The 22031-nt window shown below is 32.7% G+C and overlaps 2 protein-coding genes and 1 pseudogene across 2 annotated transcripts; 2 read left to right on the top strand and 1 right to left on the bottom strand.

Moving 5' to 3' along the window:
* The first annotated feature begins 318 nt into the window (after positions 1-318).
* On the top strand, positions 319-4029 carry LOC128162669 (uncharacterized). Its single transcript, XM_052825921.1, has 3 exons — positions 319-422; positions 712-2364; positions 2613-4029. The coding sequence occupies exons 2-3, from the start codon at positions 723-725 to the stop codon at positions 2774-2776; spliced, it is 1806 nt and encodes a 601-aa protein (XP_052681881.1). The 5' UTR covers positions 319-422; positions 712-722; the 3' UTR covers positions 2777-4029.
* Positions 4030-10333: 6304 nt separating this feature from the next.
* On the top strand, positions 10334-20144 carry LOC128162666 (uncharacterized; annotated as a pseudogene).
* Positions 14528-15678, bottom strand: LOC128162676 (uncharacterized). Its single transcript, XM_052825930.1, has one exon. It carries the CDS (start codon positions 15539-15541, stop codon positions 14540-14542), a length of 1002 nt encoding a protein of 333 aa, XP_052681890.1. The 5' UTR covers positions 15542-15678; the 3' UTR covers positions 14528-14539.
* Positions 20145-22031: the final 1887 nt, after the last annotated feature.

Below are 22031 nucleotides of genomic sequence, written 5' to 3'. Positions count from 1 at the left end.
ATCTTTAAAAATTATTGATATTAAACAAAATTGCTTAATCTTTATCATTTTTGTCCAAAAAACCTTCTGCACGAAGAAATATTTCTACCCAAAGCTCATGCATATTGTTTGATTTGGATAGGTAAACATATACCTTGTTCTTCATGCGTTCACTGCAGCCGATATTTTAAAGGTCTTTTTGACAGGATTTGGGTTTTACACAAAAAGATTGAATAACTCTGGGTTGTTTTTTTTTTATCGCTGTCAGGCTTCAATAACTTTCAAGAATTTAAGGAAAAACGTTTTTAAAACGTCTCTGCCTATCGTCACCGGAAATAAGAGTCAATAGTCCGCTCTTTTCTTTAGCAAACAAAGTTCATTTCCAAAGTAAAATACGCGAATCAAGCATTAATGATGATAGATCTTTTGTAATATCAATAACAGTAAGTATTCTTTAAAAGTAAAAAATATCAGTAATCTTGGTTATTGCATTTGAAAACTTTAAACGTAAAAGAAATATGTAATTTATAACGAAAGTAGAATTTTTAAAATATCTTAATTGAATTATTTTTACCTGTAGAAGCGAAGCATATTTTGCTATTCGTAGGTTTCGTGTTTAGATTTCATCTCCCTCTATAATTCAAAGACCTTGTACTAAAACTGTGAATGATATCGAACAAGTAATTCAGTGTTTGTGGTTTTTTAACATTTTTATCTATTTTTACGTTACAGTCGGTTACACCATGGATATATGTGAAAACCTACGTCCCTTTGTTAAAATACAACATTGCTCGCGTTGTCAAGGAAATACAGAATTCTACTGCAGAGAGTGTTCTATCGATCTATGTTCCATGTGTAAAGAAAATCATTGTATTAAGCTAGATTCAAAAGATCACGAAGTTGTAAATTACCGGAACAAAGTCATTAACCCACCAGAACAGGCTGCTTGTGAAAGGCACCAAGACAATGTTTATGAGACGTTTTGTAAACAATGCAAAATTCCAATATGTGTACATTGTAGGGAACATGCACAACATGAAACTATAAACATTCTTAAAGCATTTGAAATGAAGAAAAAACAACACAGCAAAATATTAAACAACATAAGGAGTGATGATCTCTATTACAGGCATGTTCTGCTAGCAAATATCAGGACTGATTTAAAATCTCGGCAAAGTAGAAACTTGTACAGTCATGTTTATTCACAGTTAAAGACAAACGGTCTTGAAGTGAAAGATATGATTGAAAATGTTGTATGTAACGACAAGAAAAGTAGACATCAGTGTTTAGTTCAGAAAATAAAAATACAAAGTCATCTTGCTCGCATAGAAAAATATGAATATCTATACGAGCAATCTGCAACAAAGCCAGTCACATTTCTCTGGTTTGTAAAGAAAATTGCCAATGCCCAAATACATGGGACTCTTCCTTTTGAAAAACATGGTATTTTAGGGTTGATTAACGGACCAATTGATAGAGCTTTGACTGATATATTAAATGCAAAAATAGCAAAAAGAAAAAGACATACAGAAAATCAACAAGTATTGAGGGTTATGCCTCAGGTTGTTAAAAAAAAATCTTTCAAATTAAATTGGGAGAATTTAATGTTACACCATCCATGCCAACCATTAAACCAAACATCAGAACATATTTGGCTGAGGAGTAATAATAATCTGTATTTAACAAATACAAAGAGTGAAAAGTTTTTTGCAATTTATGACGATCAACCTTCAGACCGCTTTTGCATTGGGGCATCACTTACGATGACTCGTGATAACGAGTTAATCTACATTGATAGAATGAGAACCATCCAAAAATTATCAGGAGAAATAAAAATCGAATTACCTTTAATGCGAGAGTTTGTTTGTCAGCCATATTGTGTTCACATCTCACCTTATACTGAAAATCTGCTCGTCGGAATGTTGAACAGTAGATCGGAAACAACTCTAATTATGAGTTACAACATCAAAGATTCTGGACCGAAAATAAAACCCGAGATCATTGGCCAGATTGAAAACTGGTTTCCCACTCTTTTGACAGATAATATCAATGGCGATATCATTGTGGCTTGTTCCTACAGAGGTTTTCAAGTAATGGACCGAGTAGGAAGTCTTCGTTTCATCTACCCAAAAACGCCAGCCGGTTCTCTTTTATGGACTAAAGGGCTTTGCACAGATCCACTGTCACATATTCTGGTTTCAACAGGACCATGCGTTTTTATGATTAGCAAAGATGGCCAGTTTCTTTCATATCTCCTGACAAGACCATTTGATGCCGGCACGACCAGTTTGCTGTTTGATCACGAGACGAATCTGCTTTGGGTTAGAGATCGGTCCGACACTTTTTCTGCATACAGATACATTGAGAGATGTGAAATTTTGACTGGTATGTAATTTCATTTATAAGACAAATAGACCATTATTTTAACTGAGATTTAAGATAAAGGAAAAGCTACAAACTTCTGTTAAGATAACATTATTTTAAAACTTACATTTATAACCTGATCTCCTTTTACGATATTTCATCACAGTTTGTTTAGCACTTCAGATATATGCATATAAATGTATATAAACTTGAAGATTGAAGTAATTTTGAAAACAGATAGTTTTGATTTCCTGGCTTCTTCCTTTAAGGTTCTGAAATCACTATTTCATCATGCTGCAGCGAGACAGAAGAAGGTGGCACTTACGTAATATCCCATCCAGGGGATAGAGATCTAGAAAATGAAGGTTTGCAGAGGATGCGCTCACACAGACAAATGGACTTGTCACCCTCAAAGAAAAGAAAACTTAATTAACCTCTTAGATTCAGACAACATCCTCGATAAAAGGAATAAGTGTCAAGTCCTCAATTTGTTTAGAAGCCAAAAATGAACGTTTAAAGATATTTTTTTTTAACTCAATCCTATCGATATGATTTTTTTTTGTTATCGGATTCGGCCGATCACTTTTGTGTCCATATGAGGCATCCGGTAAATGCTTCTACGTGCGCACACATTCCGCTTGCATAAGTAGTTCTTATAAAAACTTGAAGTTTGGTTTAGTATTTTAATTACATTTTACTCGGTTTATTTCAATTCATTTACCTTAAGAGATGCAAACATACATGAAATACAGTTCGACCTGTTAATTCAAGAATGCACATTTTGTCTCACGCGTAAGAATTACGATCGACAGATTCATTCAGTAATGCAGCTGACCTCGATGAACTGACTTCAGTCATAAGAAGATGCTCCATGAACTGACCTCGATCTATTTATGTTGCATAATAGTAGCTAGGAAGACGGCTTGATTTATAAACAAGGTTACGTTATAATGCGACTACAATAGCAAGTTATGATGGCATTCAATGTTTTTCAGTCGCATTAAACTATTTGATACAACTCTTTCTTTGTATACGTGTTAATGCTCTTTGAAGAGCCCTACTCAGTATTCTGAAAAAGAAGAAGAAGATACATTAACATTTGATGATTAATTACGTTAAAAAATATAAAACTAGACAAGGAGTTTACGAACAGATTTCCCCAAATTTATTTCAAAATTAAATTTGTTGACGGTTTATAACGATGAAAGTATGGTGTACAGATTCAAAATATTTTATATCTTGTATAAATACAGTACTTTTTAAATTATTTTACAACAAACTGCTCATGTTGATTGCTTTTAGCTATCAATATATCATCATTGCCGATCATTCCTTTAAAAGAATTACTTGTCTTTACTGATATAGGTAAGTGCACAGTGCAAAGGAAAGATAAAGCGCTATTTTATAGTGATTTATTTTCAATGTTTGGTTAGAAAAAACATTCTATGTTTCGGGCCTATTTTCAAAAATATATGATGCGATTAATATTAATTCATATTTGTGTAAAAAAAAAACTGCCTAGATTTTTACATTCCATTTTTAGAAGTTAAAAAGAAGATAATGTTTTTGTTGTTAGGAAAAGTGTAATGATTTTGTGCGCATGTGTGGAACAAAAATGATTTAACTCATAAAAAAAATCACTATCACATCAACCATTTATAATAGAATAAAGTATCAATAAATTTCTTTTTTTTTCTTTTTTTTTTTATTTTCGTAGGGTCTTCTGCAGCTCAAATTACATTTGTAAATGTATTAGAAGTTTGTAACAGACAACGCACATACAATTATGACATACATAATATTCCCAATGGAGATCACGTCGTTGTGGTATCAATTATTTGTAAATGATTCATTTTGCATTTTCAACACATCAAATTTAAAATGGCATCTACATGTATTATTTTTGCGCTTTTTGAGTTTTAAAATGTCTTAATATGAATCTCTCCCCCCACCCCTTTTTCAGGCATTAGGGAATTGCGGTTTTTTTTAAGAGTTTGGATTCTTTAAAATGATTTTTTTTAGTTGATTTGAAATTAAAAAAAAAATGATTCCAAAAAGAGAAATGAACTTCAGACCATTTGCAACACTGGCCTTTATTCACAACAGTATCACACATTTTCAAAAATGTTAATAAAATCAACATTCCAATTTGTAGATTCTTTAACTTCAACAGAGTGCGATAACACAAAGGAAGATTAATTCGAATTTTTCAGTTTACTGTTGGCGAGTAAAATTTCCCCATATTGTCTTTAAACGCAAAAACTGTTCTGTGGCCTACTTTCCACAACCACCTTTATTTTTCAGTGCAGTAACAAAATAACGGATTAATATTAGCCTTTATTGATCAGCTGTAGGCTACTTAAAATACTATCCAAATATGTCTTGTATGAATTTTATAAAGAGAATTCGATAGGTGTCTGAAAAAAATTAAATTGCATGCTCAGTGTGTTGACAACGAAGAAAAACTGCGTCATATGAAGATTGAGTTAACATTGTTCGATATACCTTTCATTTTGTTATGCATACATTTATTATTGCGTGAAAAAAAATTCAAGCTTCCTTAAAAATATGTAAATGCTGACGGCTAAAGTTATGCATTGCGCTTGCTCAGTAGCTGATGGTAAGCTTTCGGACACACACTGATCACTTCGAGCCAAAACAAATCAGCTCTAATTCAAAACCAAACACAATAAATGAACTGTTGTATGCGATTTATGTGAGATGCACACGTGCGGTAAGAATACGTGTTTTTATTATACTTAACGGTTTTATATTTATGCATTGCAATTGCATTTATGATAAATGGCCATGGTGTGTATTGGTAAAAAGATATACGTGCATATTGATTTATTCAACTGCTCATGGTTACCTTATTATTGATTCTCTGAATGAATTTTTCAATTTGGGGGAACGCAAATTTTGTAAAAAAAAAAATTCTTTTAAAAAAAACATTCTTCATGAAGAATATTGCTACCAATACAGAAAAGTGGCAAATGGCGGATGAAACAACCCTCCCCCCTGTAAATATTTCTAAAACATTCTGATTCATCAGAATATATGTACTTTAAAAACTCGGAACAATAACTCTTTTTTAATTTTGTCTTACGAATGAACAGGGTCTCAAGTCATGGTCCACATACAGTGCACATCTATAGCTCTCCAGATTGTAGAAGATCGTATATTTTTGTTGTGGTTAGCAACAATGATAAAGTAGATATTATTTAGATTTCTAACTACTGCTGTCAGTTTACAAACAATATAGTTATTATAGTCATAGAAAGTCGAAGAGAAAAAGAAGACTGAGAATTGTTAACAAGTGCAGGTTAAAAAAAACAACACGTGAAACATAAACGTCTTTATAAAGAAAACTATAACTACATCTACTTATTACCCTTTTTCATTGCAATGTACGGATACGGAGTGTGATAAAAACACGGTGCAGTTTTGTACAAATACTTATTGCATCACTGTATGTTTCTTTTCATTGGCATTTGTAATTAATGCTCAATCTAATTCAACGTATGCTGTAAGTAATAGAAAAACAAAACAAAACACAACAAAAATCAAACAGCAGAGCAGAATAAAATCCTAATAGAATTATTGTAATACGCCATACGGACAAAACATGAATTATGGTACATGTATGATATTTTTTCAAAGTGATATCATATGATGAAAAATACAAGCTAAACATACAGTATGCAGCATGTTTCGTTCATATGAGTGGTAAACAAGTTGTTTTACATGCAATTTTTAGAAATTATGATCTCAAAAGGCCATGTTTAGCAACCCTGGATACAAAGTTTTCAAAAATACCATTTGTTTGATTCGCCAAAAAACCATTGTACGTTAAACCCTATCAATGATTCTTAGATAACAAAAAGTTACTTTAATGTAGTCACTTGGCCTTTTAAAAATGAAAATATTATTCATATAGATTTATGTAAATACATGATATGATGTTCAGTAATACCAGTATATCAGTAAACAATTACGTATATGTAGCAATGTCTTGTCAATATGAAATCGATAAAACACGGGATCACCTTTTACATTGTCAAGGTTAGTGGTTTGCACGTATATTTCCTCAACTTATATTTTCTATTTAACGTAATAAACTAAGTTTAGTGATGACTCAAAATTTTATTGTAAAGATATAATCAGGTATAAGTACACTTACGTTTATTTCTATTTGCTAGAAATAAAATATCTGAAAAAAACACCAAATTCTGATTTTAAATTAAGTTTCTTGTGTTTTCTTTTCAAAGTCATTAAGCTCACATAAGTGTTGGGAAAATAACATAATATCAGTTTTTTAATATACTTTAGTAAATAATTACCATTGGGCGCACGAATATTCGTAGACTCTTTAAAATATATTTTCTCGGGGAAAACAAAACGTTCACGTTTTAATATTCTTATATTCTTACATATTTTAATTTTAAGGCAAGAACATGTTACAATTACATTACCAATGTGGATTTTTGCGCATTAAACCTCTTTTTTCTAATTCAGACTTATGGACCCTTCTCACAACCTTCAGGATGTTGTACGATGTGAAATGTGCGAGAAACCAGTTCAACTGCTTTATTGTGAAACATGTAGCTTCAATCTTTGTAAAGATTGTGTTTGTAATCATCTTTCCAATGAACCCATACCACATAGGGTGGTTTCATTCAAGAATAAAAATTATAACAACCCAAAATGTACAAAGCATACCAATTATTAACGTGAGAGTTACTGTGAACAATGTGATCTTCCAGTTTGTAAAATATGTGCTTTGAAATGATGTAGAAAGAGAAGACATAAGACAGCTGACAACTAAGCCATAATTAAAACTAAGAGAGAGATAATACGAAGAGATTTAAAAGAGTTGGAATATGATATTTTTCCAAAATACAAAAGTGTCAACGAATATTTCAGATCGAAAATCCAATCTTGAAACTCATGCCCATTCTTTAATAGCTAATATCAACAAACTGGGAGAAGACTGGCATAGAAAAATTGACAAAGTAATAGGAAGACATCAATCTGAGCTCTCAAAATTAAATGCAAATTATCTAATGACCATCAATAAACATGACGAAGGTGTTACACAAATTATGTATGAAATAACAGATAGCATTCAAGATCTAAAGAATATGCTTGTCTCAAATGATTCCAGCCTGATTCTTGGGTACAGTTCAAGGAATGATGAATTCAGAAATGCGCCTCTTAAACTTATTGTTACCTTACCAGATTTTTTCTCGGAATCAGATCAACATGGATGAACTCTATGAACAATTTGGAACTTCATCAGCATATCCGATTGTAACAGAAAAACAGAGCAACGCAACGGGAAGCGACGAAGACATCTTCTTATTCATAGAAAAAGTGTTTCTCGATGAGCCAAGAATCATAACAGATATAAAGCTACTATATTATAATGCATACAATGTGTGCTGTAAAAATGATGAAGAAATATGGACTTCTGGTGATGATAATTCTATTGAACTTTACAATCTTCAGGGAAATAAGGTTAGGTCAACTGTAAATAAGTTTGGGTTTATGCCTAGAGACATTGCGGTTGACTGTAGTGGAGATCTGCTTTATGATGTTGAAAGAAATAAATGTGTCAACATAGTAGATAGAAAAAATAGATATAAAGTGTTCAGAGAACATGGTTGGATACCCCTGAGTATTTGCAGTACAGCATTTTGTAATCTCTTGGTTGTCATGATCAAAGATGAATATAAAGACGAAGATAAAGAAAGTCTTGCGTTATGTTTACTCTAAAGAACAAAGTATTCAATTTGATGACCTAGGCCAACCTCTTTATTTTTCATGTAACATTAGTAAATACATCAGTGAGAACAAGAACCGCGATATGTGTTGCTGACTATGAAGCTTCTGCTATGGTGGTGATCAATCAGGCTGGCAAACTCAGATTTAGGTATACTGCTAATCTCTCTACAAAAAGAGAACTTTCCACACCAATATATACAGACAGCCAATGTCGAATCTTAACCGTAGACAGTGATAATAACTGCATACATATTCTGGATAAAGACGGCCTGTTTCTTCGCTACATTGACAACTGCAATTTGTATTTTCCATAGGTTTACTTTCTGAGTTTACTTCGGGTTTACTAGAGTTGACCCATAGTAAACCCAGAGTCAACCCAAAGTAAACCCAGAGTGGACACAAAGAGTAAACCAAGTTAGAGGTATATCCTTTAAAACAGACGCTAACTGTGTATTCGGAATATACAAGGGGCAGAAATTACAGGCAGTAGGATGGTAAGATAAAAGACAGGTCTGCTTCACACTTCAGTGCGTACTGTTGAACTCAAAAGCAATATCCAAGTACACCCAAAATAAACTCCGAGTAAACCCAAAGTAAACCCCAAGTGGACCCAAAATTTTCAAAAAGTAAACCCCAGGTAAACCCAAAGTAAACCCAAAAAGTAAACCCGGGATATAGTTTGGGTTTACTTTGGTGTTAGGTTGGGTCTGATCGGTCCTGTATTTGAAATGTCTAGTTCAGCTCATCTTCATTTAGACACAGAAATGAGCTTCACTCATACACTGAAAGTTTCTGAAACATTTTGTATTATAAAAAACGTTTATCAAGTATTCTTAGGAAATCAAAACAAAGTTATAATATATTGGAAATACTATATTTTGTTACTATAAATAATGCATGAAATTTTTCCACATAATTGCAATTATTCTTTATTAGTTATCAAATACATGTATGTTATGTTAGAAATTGAAATAAAGAAAATGTACGTAACCAATGCGAAAAATTCCTTTGATAGTATAATATTCGTATAATATAGTTGTACTGGTTTTTGATCTAATGAAAATGCATTGTAAAACTTGTCAATTTTCTACATCAACATTTCTCATTAGAAGTTTAACTATGACATCCTGCCATGATTAAATGTGTGGGAGCCATGCATAAATCGAAAGTCGTCGTAATAATTGTTACTGCATATTTGCTCCGAAACCATAATTCCAATGGATTACACAGGATTGTTTTAAATACAGCGTGATTTGCAACAACCTGGAATGTTATTGATATACTTTTGACTGTGACCAAATGTCGTAGAACGCAATTTATCCATAAAAATTAAGAAGTTGGTTTATAAGGTCTGATAAGTACATGTATTGTGATGTGATTTATACTTGAAAACACTTGATGCACGTTATTGAAAAGAGAATTAAAAAATAAAATAATCAAGTTGAATTAAGGATGCGTTGAAAATCGGCATACATCAGATTTACTGAACCGGAAACGGAAGCTTAGTGGTCAACAGATTAACCATCAAGCCTGCCTTTATTTTAAAAGAAATGCCTTGTTTAGCTATAAACTTTTATTTGGTAAAGAAACATTGCGTTCATTGTTGACTTTAGAATAAGAATGTTTTCCTATATCTTCTAATATAAATATTATTTCATAGAATTTATATATAATAAAAATGGTGATCGTAAAAAGGAAATGAAGCATATACCTTTAAAGCACAAAAAAACCTTTCTACTAGGGTTTACAAATAAATGGTATGTTACTGTACTATTCAAGCATCATTTCACACCCTTTAGATATTTTTTTTAATTTCCACATTTTACCCTTGCATAAAGATCTCAATATCAAAAACCTATAAAATAAAAGAGGTACTAGGATATACATAATTTATGAGAGTGAAATTGCCCACGTAAAACTTGTGAAAAGGTAATTATTCTGATTCTAACCATTTTATACTGGTTGGTTTACACCCTTTTTTTTTAAGAAAAAGGGATCCGCCACTGAAAAAAGAGAAATGAAAATAACTTACTGGATATAATCATTATATTCTTTTTTTCAACGAAACATATTTAGCTACAAAATTGTTTCCTTGCCTGCATTTACATAATGTTTAGATATTGAATGAAAACAATTTATTGTCTCATAAAATCAATAACAGGAAACTAACCGTGGTGATCTAGGACATCTTTCCCTTTTTTCACCGTAAAAACATTGTTTGAAATAGGTTTCTCGGGAACAACAAGGAAGAAAACTGGAAAATGTCTCTTGCATGATTACGGAAACCTACGGTACAGCAGTGAGATTCAGAGTAAGTTTTTATATTATACTTTGTTATTTATTACAATAATATAAATTAAGGAAAAGGTTGTTATGATTTATTTACAGTTACATTGTCAAATGTTCTAAGTATAAGGCTATACAATATCTAAAATCCCAATAATTTTATAATTTAAAAAAAAAATCTATTACCTATTTAGATCACAATAACAACTTTTTGAGAGGTCAAGCGAAATGGAATTTTTAAACTGCATACCTGAAGTACATTTTAAATATTAAAAAGGTGTGACACCAACAAATCCACCCCATCAAAATCAAAACTATTAACGAGGCTGGGTCTAATTTTTTCTGCCATAGATTTTTGAATGAAATTGTTTACATGAATTTCTACTGATGTAATTATTATTTTGAGATAAAAAAAATAAGACATTTACCACACCGTTTGTTTAAGGGGTCATCTCAAAGTTTGTTAATTTTTAACATAGGACCCTATGGGATTTTGCTTGAATTATGTCAATTTTGCGCATTTTTTTTTTACAATTTTCTTAAACTTCAGGCCCTAGGGATTTCTTTTTCTATTCTACATATTAAAGTTATTACTAAAAGGCATCAAATGGTCAAATAAAAAAACACCTTTTACATCCTGGTTTGTTCCAGGGGTCTTATCAAAGTTGTTTTTTGTATGCCCAATTTCCCAGTTTGTCAGATAATTAATAAATTAAACGAAACTTACCTGGAAGTTGAAGTTTGATTGGGATTCTACTTCATCACTGGAAAAAATGGAGGAATCACATGAGATAGCGCTAGCTTATCAGACCTCAGTGTTTAAATCCCCTTTAATAGCCGAAGAAATTAATGAAAAAATTTGTATAAGGGAGGGCAATATAAATTAACGAAGGGAAGGGCATGTGATTCCTCCATTTTTTTCCAGTGATGAAGTAGAATCCCAATCAAACTTCAACTTCCAGGTAAGTTTCGTTTAATTTATTAATTCTACTTCATCACTGTCAAGGTCATTCCGGAACCACATGAGAATTGAAAGCTCTGAGGCTATTAAATATAAAATGAGACAACATATAATTTTGACCGTAATTTACTAACAAGACATGTAAAACTGTATTCTCCACAAATCAAACTATCATCATTGATTTACATGACGAATTATTTACATTCATTTTCTTTGAAGAACCTTATCACTGAATGTTGATTCATTTTTCATACACGTTTTATTATAAAATGTTGCAAATGTATGAGCATTTGTCCAACCAACATGTGTCATTATTTCATCTACTGTACATCCATTGGCTGCTGCCGCTGATGTAGACGCCGCTATAGTGCTGTGTGCTGAATACACATCTGTATTTACCCCACTGTTACGTAACACAGTTTTAAGCCAACGAGCAATAGTGTCAGTTGTAACTGGACCGTATGGTTTTTGATAACTGATGAAAAGTACATTAGATTTTCTTAAATCTTTAGTCAGATTTATGTATTTATGCAAGTGACGCACTACACAAAGTTGTCGATCATTGTAGCTCGTGAAATTAATCACTGATAAATGTCTACCAGGTTTGCTTTGCTTTAGTAAAGTCTCTATGTGAAATTCTGCAGAAGATGCAGTCAATTTTAGTTTATCTACAGACAATGCGCGTAGAGTTTGAACTCTTTGACCCGATAACAGGGCAAACAGCATAACTGTTTTCAAAGTCAACATTTTCATAGTAATACTGTCAATATCAATTTTCTGTAGCCAATCCAAAACTTCGGACACATCCCATACAGATTTGTATCTAGGAAGCGATGGTTTTTGATTATACACTCCCTTCATGAACCGCTTAACAAAAGGATGGTTTCCCACTGTGATATGTTCTGAATCCGTCAAAATGACCACATTCGAAATAGCAGATTTTGCTGTGTTTATTGCTGAATATCCACAATTGTTTTCAAAGAGTTCAGTTAGAAATGTTAACACATTATTCACATTTGCAGAAAAGGAATTAATCTCCCTTCGATTACAGAACTTTTCCCACTTTCGTAAATAACATTCATATTGTTTGGCTGTGTTTGATCTCCATGATGAGAGCAATATGGTGGTAACGTTTTCCGGAAGGTTTCTGTTTGAGATCGATCTCCTGATAATAGACATATCAGCATGTCCAGTTTGTCCCATATTTTGTGAATTTCGTTTTTCCCTGGCAACTGTAGTAATGTTTTGCGTCTGTGAACATACAATGACTTTGCTATCAACTTTTTCATGACCGTTGCGTAATAGGGTTGAGTGGGCCAATTTGGCATCACTAATATCCCCTTTGCGTTTTCCACTACCATTTTCTGCAAAACTGCTGGTATTACACTGAAAGGTGGAAAACAGTACAATTTTATATTAGTCCAAGAAATAGAAAATGCATCAATTGCATATGATTCAGGTTCTGGTTTCCATGAAACAAATTTTTCTATTTGACAATTATTGCGTGAAGCAAATAAATCAATTTCAGGTTTAAAATTCAATTGTGAAATTGCATCTTGAAATACTTTTTTGTCAAGCATCCATTCATTTTCTTGTCTTAAATTTCTACTTTCAAAATCTGCTGTGTAATTTGTTTTCCCTGGAATGTGAGCAGAAGAAAGCCATATATTTCTGTCATATGCCCACATCCAGATTTTTCTAGCCATCTTATTGCATTCTAAGGAACGACTTCCACCTTGTTCCCTAACATATGCCACAGCTTTTGTATTATCAATTAATAAATGTATAGAATTATTGCGCTTATCTTTACACAATGCTTGTAATGCTAAATACACAGCTTGAAGTTCCAAAACATTAATATGATAATTTGCTTCATTTTGTTTCCAAGGTCCACCTGCTGATATATTGAGTGATCGGCAATTGCAACCCCAACCCCTCAAACTAGCATCTGTTTCAATTATCAGATCAGCTTGACCTCTTGTAATTTGAGCTTTGGAACCTAAGATATTTCGTAACCACCAATGTAAATCCTTTATGGCCAATTCAGATAAATGAACCCCAGCATCAAATTGACCTTTTGCCTCTTTCAAAGCCTCTATTTTCTCATTTTCTAATTGTCTATAGAATAGCTTGCCATGTGTTACAGCTGGGAAACTTGCCACTAAATTACCTATGATGGCACTCAGATCCCTGATCGTATTTGTCTTACATTTAAGAAAATCTTTGCAAAGGCCTATCATTTTCTCTGCTTTTTGATTTGTGATAGACACTGTCATTTCTCTAGAATTCAAAATAAACCCCAAGTATTCAATTTCTTGACTGGCAATAAATACCGATTTTTCAGGGTTAATGACAAAACCACACTTGTTCAAAATATTTGATGTAGCAATCACATTTTGATTACATAATTCAATAGTGTCCCCTTGTAAGTAAATATCATCTATATAAATGACAGACTGGTGTCCAGATTTTCTAAGCCCTGCAAAAACTGGTTTCAGCACTTTTGTAAATAATCTAGGACTCATACATAGACCCATAGGACACGCTCTATATTTGTACAGTTTTGAGTTCCAATAAAACTTCAAATATGTCTGATAATTCTTAGATATAGGTATGCAATAATAAGCATCTTTAAGATCAATGGAAGCCATATAACATCCTGGTGTTATCATGCGTAACACTGAAAACAGCGAATCCATTTTAAAATGATGGTATTGAATGTATTGATTTAAATACTTCAAATTACATATGAGCCTGTATTTTCCATCTTTTTTAGGCCTCAAGAATATGGGAAAAATAAATTGTTCATTCTCATATTCACTTTCTACTATTACTCTCTTGTCAAGTAGTTTTCGTATTTCTGCATCAATTGCACTTATTTCTTTTTCGTTAAAACTACATTGATTAAGTATATTATTTTGTACAGGTTCATCCATAAATTCAAGTTCAATACCAGTAACTATTTTAAGAATTTCTGGATCGGATGTAAGCTTAATCCATTGATCCAAAAAATGCTTTATTCTACCACCCTCAAAGTGTAGAATCTGGTTTTCAGCATTAGATACTATTTTCTTTACATACTCTGAAAATTCAACAGAACAAAATCTAATTTCTCATGCAACCTTACCTCAGAATAAGGTTCTTCAGAGCTACTTTCTTTAGTGTCTAATCTTTTTTGAATTTCTTGTTGTGGAACTTCTTTTTGAAATATTCGTTCTTGGGTTTCTGATGAAACCCGTATCGTCTCCCGTTTTTTGACGGATAATCACGACCAACATTTCCCATCTGCCTGGCTTCTTTCAATGACTTTGGAAGATCATCTCCAAAGAGAAGAGAAGTCACTGGTGTGCTACTGTCACACAGACCAGCATAATCGCTCTTCAATACTGGTCTCAGCAGTTCTCTTCTTTGCATTGACATAGCTGTATTTGCATGTCCAAGCAAATAGATAGCATCCAGACAATTCCTAATCTCTTTGTCATGTTTTTCTTCATCCACTTTGAGGAGACTATCTGCGACACCTAATATGGCGCATGTACTCTTTGTGATCGCACTCTGAATGTTCATTAGGCGCAAATCACGTTTTTTAGTGAAACCTTGTTTCATCATTTGTCTCCAAATTTCCTTATTCACTCTAGGAACCATCACCTTATCACAATTTTTAGACCTTTTATGAACTTCCTTCTTTTTCTTGACACTTTCAATAGCATGTTGCTTTGAAAAAGCCTTATTTGTAATATTTGCCAACTTCTCAGCCACAACAGGCCCCACATCATCATCATCCTCAAGTAAAGCATCCATTTCTTCAAGCACAGAGCCACTACATGACTCATTTAAATCTTTACTTTCTGATGATTGCGAGTTTTTACCAGCAGCGGAATTTAGGAGACTTTTGACATCATCTGTGTCATCATACTCATCCGATGTCTCCCCCTCCTCTATTTCCGAAAATGAGCGCTTAGAGGTAGAAGACTGGTCAGTGACCTGTTGTTGTGGGTTTGCCGCTGCTAATGCAGTAAATGCATCACCCATTTTATTTATGCCAGTGGCAACAGATTCCATTGTGCTTTGAATTGTTTTCAATGCACTAAAGATGTTTTTTGAATCTGATGATGTTTCATCATCAGAAGGCCCCAGTAAGACATCTTCATCATGACCAGTAGCCATGATACTAATTTACAAAGTTAATCCTTTGTTCACTTAAAAACGCGGGAAAGTCAAAGATAACAATATTATTGTAAAGATAACACATCCACACTGAAGCAGAGCTGAAAGCGCACTGAGGTCTGATAAGCTAGCGCTATCTCATGTGGTTCCGGAATGACCTTGACAGTGATGAAGTAGAATGGCTATTTTTTATTTGACAAAGACGAAAATGGTGATCTTTATTATATTATTAAGACATTTAGACATATTTAAGTAATAACGAAACATATAACATCACACATTAAATGTCATTAATATAAAATACACGGTTACTGTTTTGAAATATATGAATTACGCTATATTTAGGCGGGTTAAGAAAATGTGACAGTGGCTAGGCTTGCTAAACCCTCTTTACGTTTTGACCCGAGCCCAAATAAAGCTTATACTTTGAGACATATATGTTTATTCCACAATATAATAATAATTGTACGTATCAAACGAGCTATTTTCAACAAATTTCGCTGAATATCTGCAGTTGAAACTATCACATCATGGCGTCAACAAAGCAAAAAGATGACGTCACAATACAAATGAAACGCTGCGCGAAAGCGTGCGTACTCGTTCTGTACTCGGCCTCGTTAAATATACCTTATGAGAAGGATTGAAACAGTGGAAATTGACAAATCCTGCGACATCTTAACACGAGTCAAATAATCGAATTCGACATCGGGCTAATGGCCCAAGACGTTTCTTAATTGTAGACTTTAACTTCAAATCTCGTTAAATACATAGGTTAAAAAGCTTATATTTGTTGATTATATATTGATATGTTGGAATATTTGGTATAATTTTATTCTCACTATAATTTAATTCCTCTTTCTTCAATGTTTAGGCGATCGAGACAGTTTACAACATGAATAGTATACACGCTAATGCACAGTGTAAAATACGAAGTTGTATTCAATGTGAAGGAGTGACAGAATATCATTGCAAAAACTGCAATAAAGATATGTGTGTTATATGCAAAGAAAAACATAACATATGTCTAGATACCAAAAATCATGAAGTTGTGATCTACCAGGCCAAATCCACTTCTTTTACTCTGCACGAAACCTGTGAGAAATACCCAAAATGTGAATGAGATGGTGTGTAAAGAATGCAAACCTCAATTTTGTAAGGATTGTACGGAACATGGCCAACATAAAAAATTAGACTTTTTAAAAGAAGTCGAAAAGAAAAGATCACAGCATAGTGAAACAATTTACAACATCAAAAGTGAAGTTCTTTATAATAGACAAATTTTATTAGCATGCATAAAAAAAGATATAAAAGCCGCTCAACAGACAAAACAATCCCCATTTCAAACAGAGACAACGTTTGCAAAGATTACAAAGAAACTTGAGAACAAATTAGCATGCATTAACGTTAAATTCGAGCATAGATGTTCAATACAAAAAATGAAACTGCAATGCCATCTCGCCTGGATACAAAAATATGAACAAATTTATGAACAGTCTGTAGAAAATCCACTCATGTTTTTAGCAACTGTAAAAAAGATCTGTAGTTCCAAGAAATATTGCTGTCCAAATTGTAGGAAATATGGTCGTTTGTCTCTTTCTGAGGGACCAACAATTGTGAACATGCCGGTATTTCCAAAGTTGAGTTTTATGGCTCGACCATTAGGGAATGAGACTTTGTTAGAGATTATGCCTGAACCCGTGGTAAATCAAGATTTCGAATTCAAAACTTATATAGATTCGCACATGTCATTTCAGTCCCCAGACCATATATGGCTATATGACGGAGACAACCTTGTTTTAACGAACACAAAAGGTGAAAAACTGTTTCAAATTGAGGACAACATTGGAAGATCATTCCACTCTTACGGCAACCACACTGTTACGAGAGAAAAAGAACTTATTTACTTTGATAAAAATGAGACAGTTTTAAAGCTATCGAAAGATAGAACATCAAAAAGCCAGTTACCCATAGTGTCAAAATTTTTCTGCCGTGCATATTGTGTCTACTGTTCACCTTTGACTGGAGATTTAATTTTTGGTATGTGTAACAATGATACAAATACATGCATTATAAAAAAGTACAATATCACAGAAAAACGTGAGTTGCAAAATCAACCACAGATCATTGGCCAAATTGAAAATTGGCGTCCAGCTTTAATAACAGAAAACATCAATGGCGATATCATTGTGGCTGGGATTTTCTCTGGTGTATTGGGGATGGATTGTTCAGGACGACATCAGTTCTTGTACGAAAAAACTCGATCCGATTTTAAGATCCGGGCGAAGGGGATTTGTACAGACTCACTATCACATATTCTGATTTCTGACTCATTTGACTCAGCTGTACATATGCTTAACCGATATGGTCAGTTTTTATCTTACCTTCTTACAACACCAAATGGCGCGTGCCCATCCGGCCTGATGTTCGATTTCGATGCGCATCTTCTATGGATTCGAGCAAAGGACAAGTCAAATAAGATATGTGCATACAGATATATCAAAAGACACGACGTTCTGGCTGGTAAAATAAATAACTAAAAAAAAAATGCAAAGCTTCAAAACCTTTATGTTAATTATTTAATATATTAAGAATAAAATAAAAAAAAATTAAAGTTTTCTTATTAACTAATTTCACGGGTGCCTTCTGTAAATAGCGAAATTTTAAAGAACTCTATTTTAATTTTGCTTATCTGTGACGTTCGAAATTGTATTATTTTTTTATAATAACAAGAAAAACCAATATAATTTTTTTCTTTTCTCATATAGGTTCTGAAGTAATTCTATCGTCGTGCTGTTGTCAGTCAAATAGAGCTACCAATGTTGGTAATGTTATGCCACACCCAGGTCAAGCATTCCTGAAAAACGATGCTAAACGAAAACGTGAATACGAGATATATTCAAAGAATTGTCGAGAGAACATCAAACAGTGGAAACAAAGTGCTAATAGTAGTACATACACCAGACTTCCTTGTCTTTGGTCCAATCGAAGGCCACGTCGTATGAGAAGGAACTTGCAAGGTAATAAAGGAAGATATATATATATATATATATATATATATATATATATATATATATATATATATTCGAAAATGAGTTAAGTTAATCCACACAAGTAATAAATAATAATAAAAAAAACACCAGAAAGCTGATTTAAAATTCTATCGCTTTCAGTGTAATCTTCAGGAGTTTTGTCAAGTTTTCTAACGCCCAAGGCAAGTGTTTGTATCACATTGTTCCTGATTCTTATTTTTTTAACATTACGATGAATAGATATGAAGAGTGAAAACTAGCAAAGCATTTTAAAAAAAAAAATCAATCAAAATTGTTTAAGGGCTTCATGAATAAATCAACAGGGTACAGATGCCATATGAAATAAAATTCAAAATTTTAATACCTCGTGCATTCCCCATCTGCACTGATAACAACATCTCATAGTGATCCCACATTTGATTACAAAAACTTTATGTGAGGTTAACGTTATACCTTTTGTATATGTAGTCTAGTTCTTTGAAATTCGGGTCCTTAGTAACTTTCTTACTCCTAGCTTTTTTATCGTACCGTTTATAAAGTCCTTTGATGTGTTTTAAATGTGCCGTGCAGTCGCTATCAGATAGATGACATTTCATATTATTATACTTTCATGTTTAATAAAATAAATAGTGAAATCGACACCCCTCGAAAAACATTGTCAACCTCCGCTTCGCGTCGGTTGACAATAGTTTTCTCTGTGTGTCAATTTCAACAGTTACCCTCCCAAACAGGCACTATTAATATAATGTAGCGGTTATCTTGACGTGTTGTTTAGAGACACTTTGGCCTTAATGGTGAGTCTTTAACTCTTCAGGTTGCATTGAATTTCCTGTCAGGCCTTAGAATGATTTTGTAGCATCTGTTAAAAATTTAGCGACCTGTGTTGAATATCATGAATTAGGAATAGCTGTTTCACTGTTTCGAACATCAGTTAAAAAAGCAAACATTGTGAAAGAAAACAAACCAAATGTGAACCACGCCTTTGACCATGTCAACTGATCTTTAAGGTTCTTGAGAAGACATTTTTCTGTATTAGTTTTATGTTTTTCACAATCAGCTAAAGGCAGGGTATTGATCTAATTGCATTGATATGAAAAACACATCTGAAAAACAGAGAGAACACGACTTCCAAGCCTTTTAACAAAAACAGTCATGGTCTTGTAATTACTTACTCGATTATATTGTTTTGACATGAACAGTTAAGCAATTTAAACAGTAGTTGATAGTGGCAACGACTTAAAAAGTTATGTTAAGGTTTATAAATAATAAAACTAAAGAGGGGTGTTAGAAATTTTGTATAGTATATATTTTGTTCTTATACTTTTATGATCAAAATTTAATGGTACCTTCATTTTTCAATATTTTTTTTTATATTTTGTTTACAGAAAAACCTGCAGAATTTTGCACTGTTGCTGCACAATATGGATATTGTTTTTGCCGTTCGTTCTTTAATTTTTGAAGATCCAGAATTGTCCTTGGGAAACAAACCAAATCACATTTATATTTGAGCTTCTTGTATTTTTTCTGTTCTTATCAATGATTGCCAATATTTTCTTAGTGATGTTTTATATTGCAAAAACAAACATTTATAACATTTTGATTAAAACAATAGACGTTTGTGTAATATGACTTTTCTATGTATTGGTAAAAGTAATTTTCATAAACTTCGAAAAAAACCATATTTTAATTTGTGAGATCTGCGCAATGGTATTGAAATATATGGCAGAGTTTATTTTTGTCCAACACTTAAGTAAAGGTTTAATTTTTAAATTGTTTAACACTCCAACTTAATATCAAAATAAATAGCTAGATAGTGTCATATATACTTTCAAAAAATAAGATTTTATTAGTAGTTGGGTGCTGCATTGACTAATAATGCGCGGCTAGTAATTCGAACTACATTTAATACAATGTGAAGATAATGTTGGTCCTACGTAGGTATCCGTACATTTAAAGGGGTATAGTCACAATTCTGATTAAATATTAATCTTATTAAATATTTTTATATTATATTATTTATTTTTATTGTTTACAATAGTTAGAAATGCATTTCTAATGATCAACAAAATTTTTATTATCAGTCAAAGAGTTATAAGCAAGATAAAGAGCTCAAAAACTCTTCATTAAATAGACAAGACTTGTGCCCAGTTTTTTTTTTCTTTTCTTTTTTATATATATGTTCAATAAACCTGTAAAAAGTCATTCATTCCAAATGTGATCAGAAACATTGTTTACATGACAGAGAAATGTGAGCTATGTGTTTCGCTTATATCACGACTATTAGAAATGCCTTACTGAATCATTGTAAACATTTAAAACGGAAATTACGATCATGCATACGACCCTTGAAATAACCTGTTATTATTATTGTCATTTATTTCAATTTTTTTAGATCTTAATCCATGCACTCTGACTAAAGGAGATATTTTGCTTGATACAAAGAAAACCTGGTAATAATTGCCCATGTACATTTAACAATGTTTTGACAATTACCAAGTGTTTCTACAAAATTATCATCAAGATGGATGATTATAAACAAAAGCATGTCTACTTTAAAAAAAGGTTCTTTGCATTAAGGTAGGGCCCTATTTACATAACTGTTGGGTTAATAATTTCTGAATTGAGTTATGAGTATAAATGTATAAACGACCTGATTAACACGAAAATGCATAGGTTTCCTTTCATTTTACCTATATAATACTAGAAACACATGTACCCCCACATCTCAAAAAACAAGTCCAGACTTAATCGAGTACAATGTATATTTTAAATCGATGCAGACCTAATTCAAATTCATGGGGATCTTAGAAAAGGTCCATTTCATCACTTAAGAACGTTTCCGTTCCTGGAATATATATCATAAAACCTTGAGCCTTTGTGACCATGTAGAGTTTCATGTATTTTGTGTTGCCTCCAACAAACAGTGTCTGCAGTGTTGTACATCAAAGTACCATATGTTATGAGGAATGAAGTATCATTTGAGTTTGGTAATGTCAAATTGGCCACTTTCAATGGACATTCAATGCCAAGATTAGAACTTTGCACCGTTCTTATGGCAGTTAAAATAGCACAAATTGTTAAGAGGCATTTAAACATTTCATTTGTCAACACATTGTATTCCGACAGCAAGACTGTGCTTGGTTACATCAATTATCATACCAGTCGTTTTTACAACTACGTAACCAATTGTACGCAATTTACGCTCATCAAGCCCTTCGCAGTGGAATTATGTATAATCTGATGACAACCCAGCTATTGAAAGAACACACGGATTAAGTACATCTTTAGACATGATCTGTTATAAACTAAGAGGACCTGCATTTCTGCAGATCAGTAAAGACCCTGAAGATGAATACTTTCTACTCGTGTACCTTCATGAAGATAAAACAAGATAGTATCAAAGACTGCAGACCTAACAAATCGTTTTGAGAGATTTTCTACATGAAGTTTTTTATTATTTA

Source organism: Crassostrea angulata, chromosome 9 (genome assembly GCF_025612915.1).
Source record: "Crassostrea angulata isolate pt1a10 chromosome 9, ASM2561291v2, whole genome shotgun sequence".
Classification (NCBI taxonomy): domain Eukaryota; kingdom Metazoa; phylum Mollusca; class Bivalvia; order Ostreida; family Ostreidae; genus Magallana; species Magallana angulata.
Note: the sequence above shows the minus strand (reverse complement) of the source record. Positions and strands in the feature narration are given on the sequence as shown.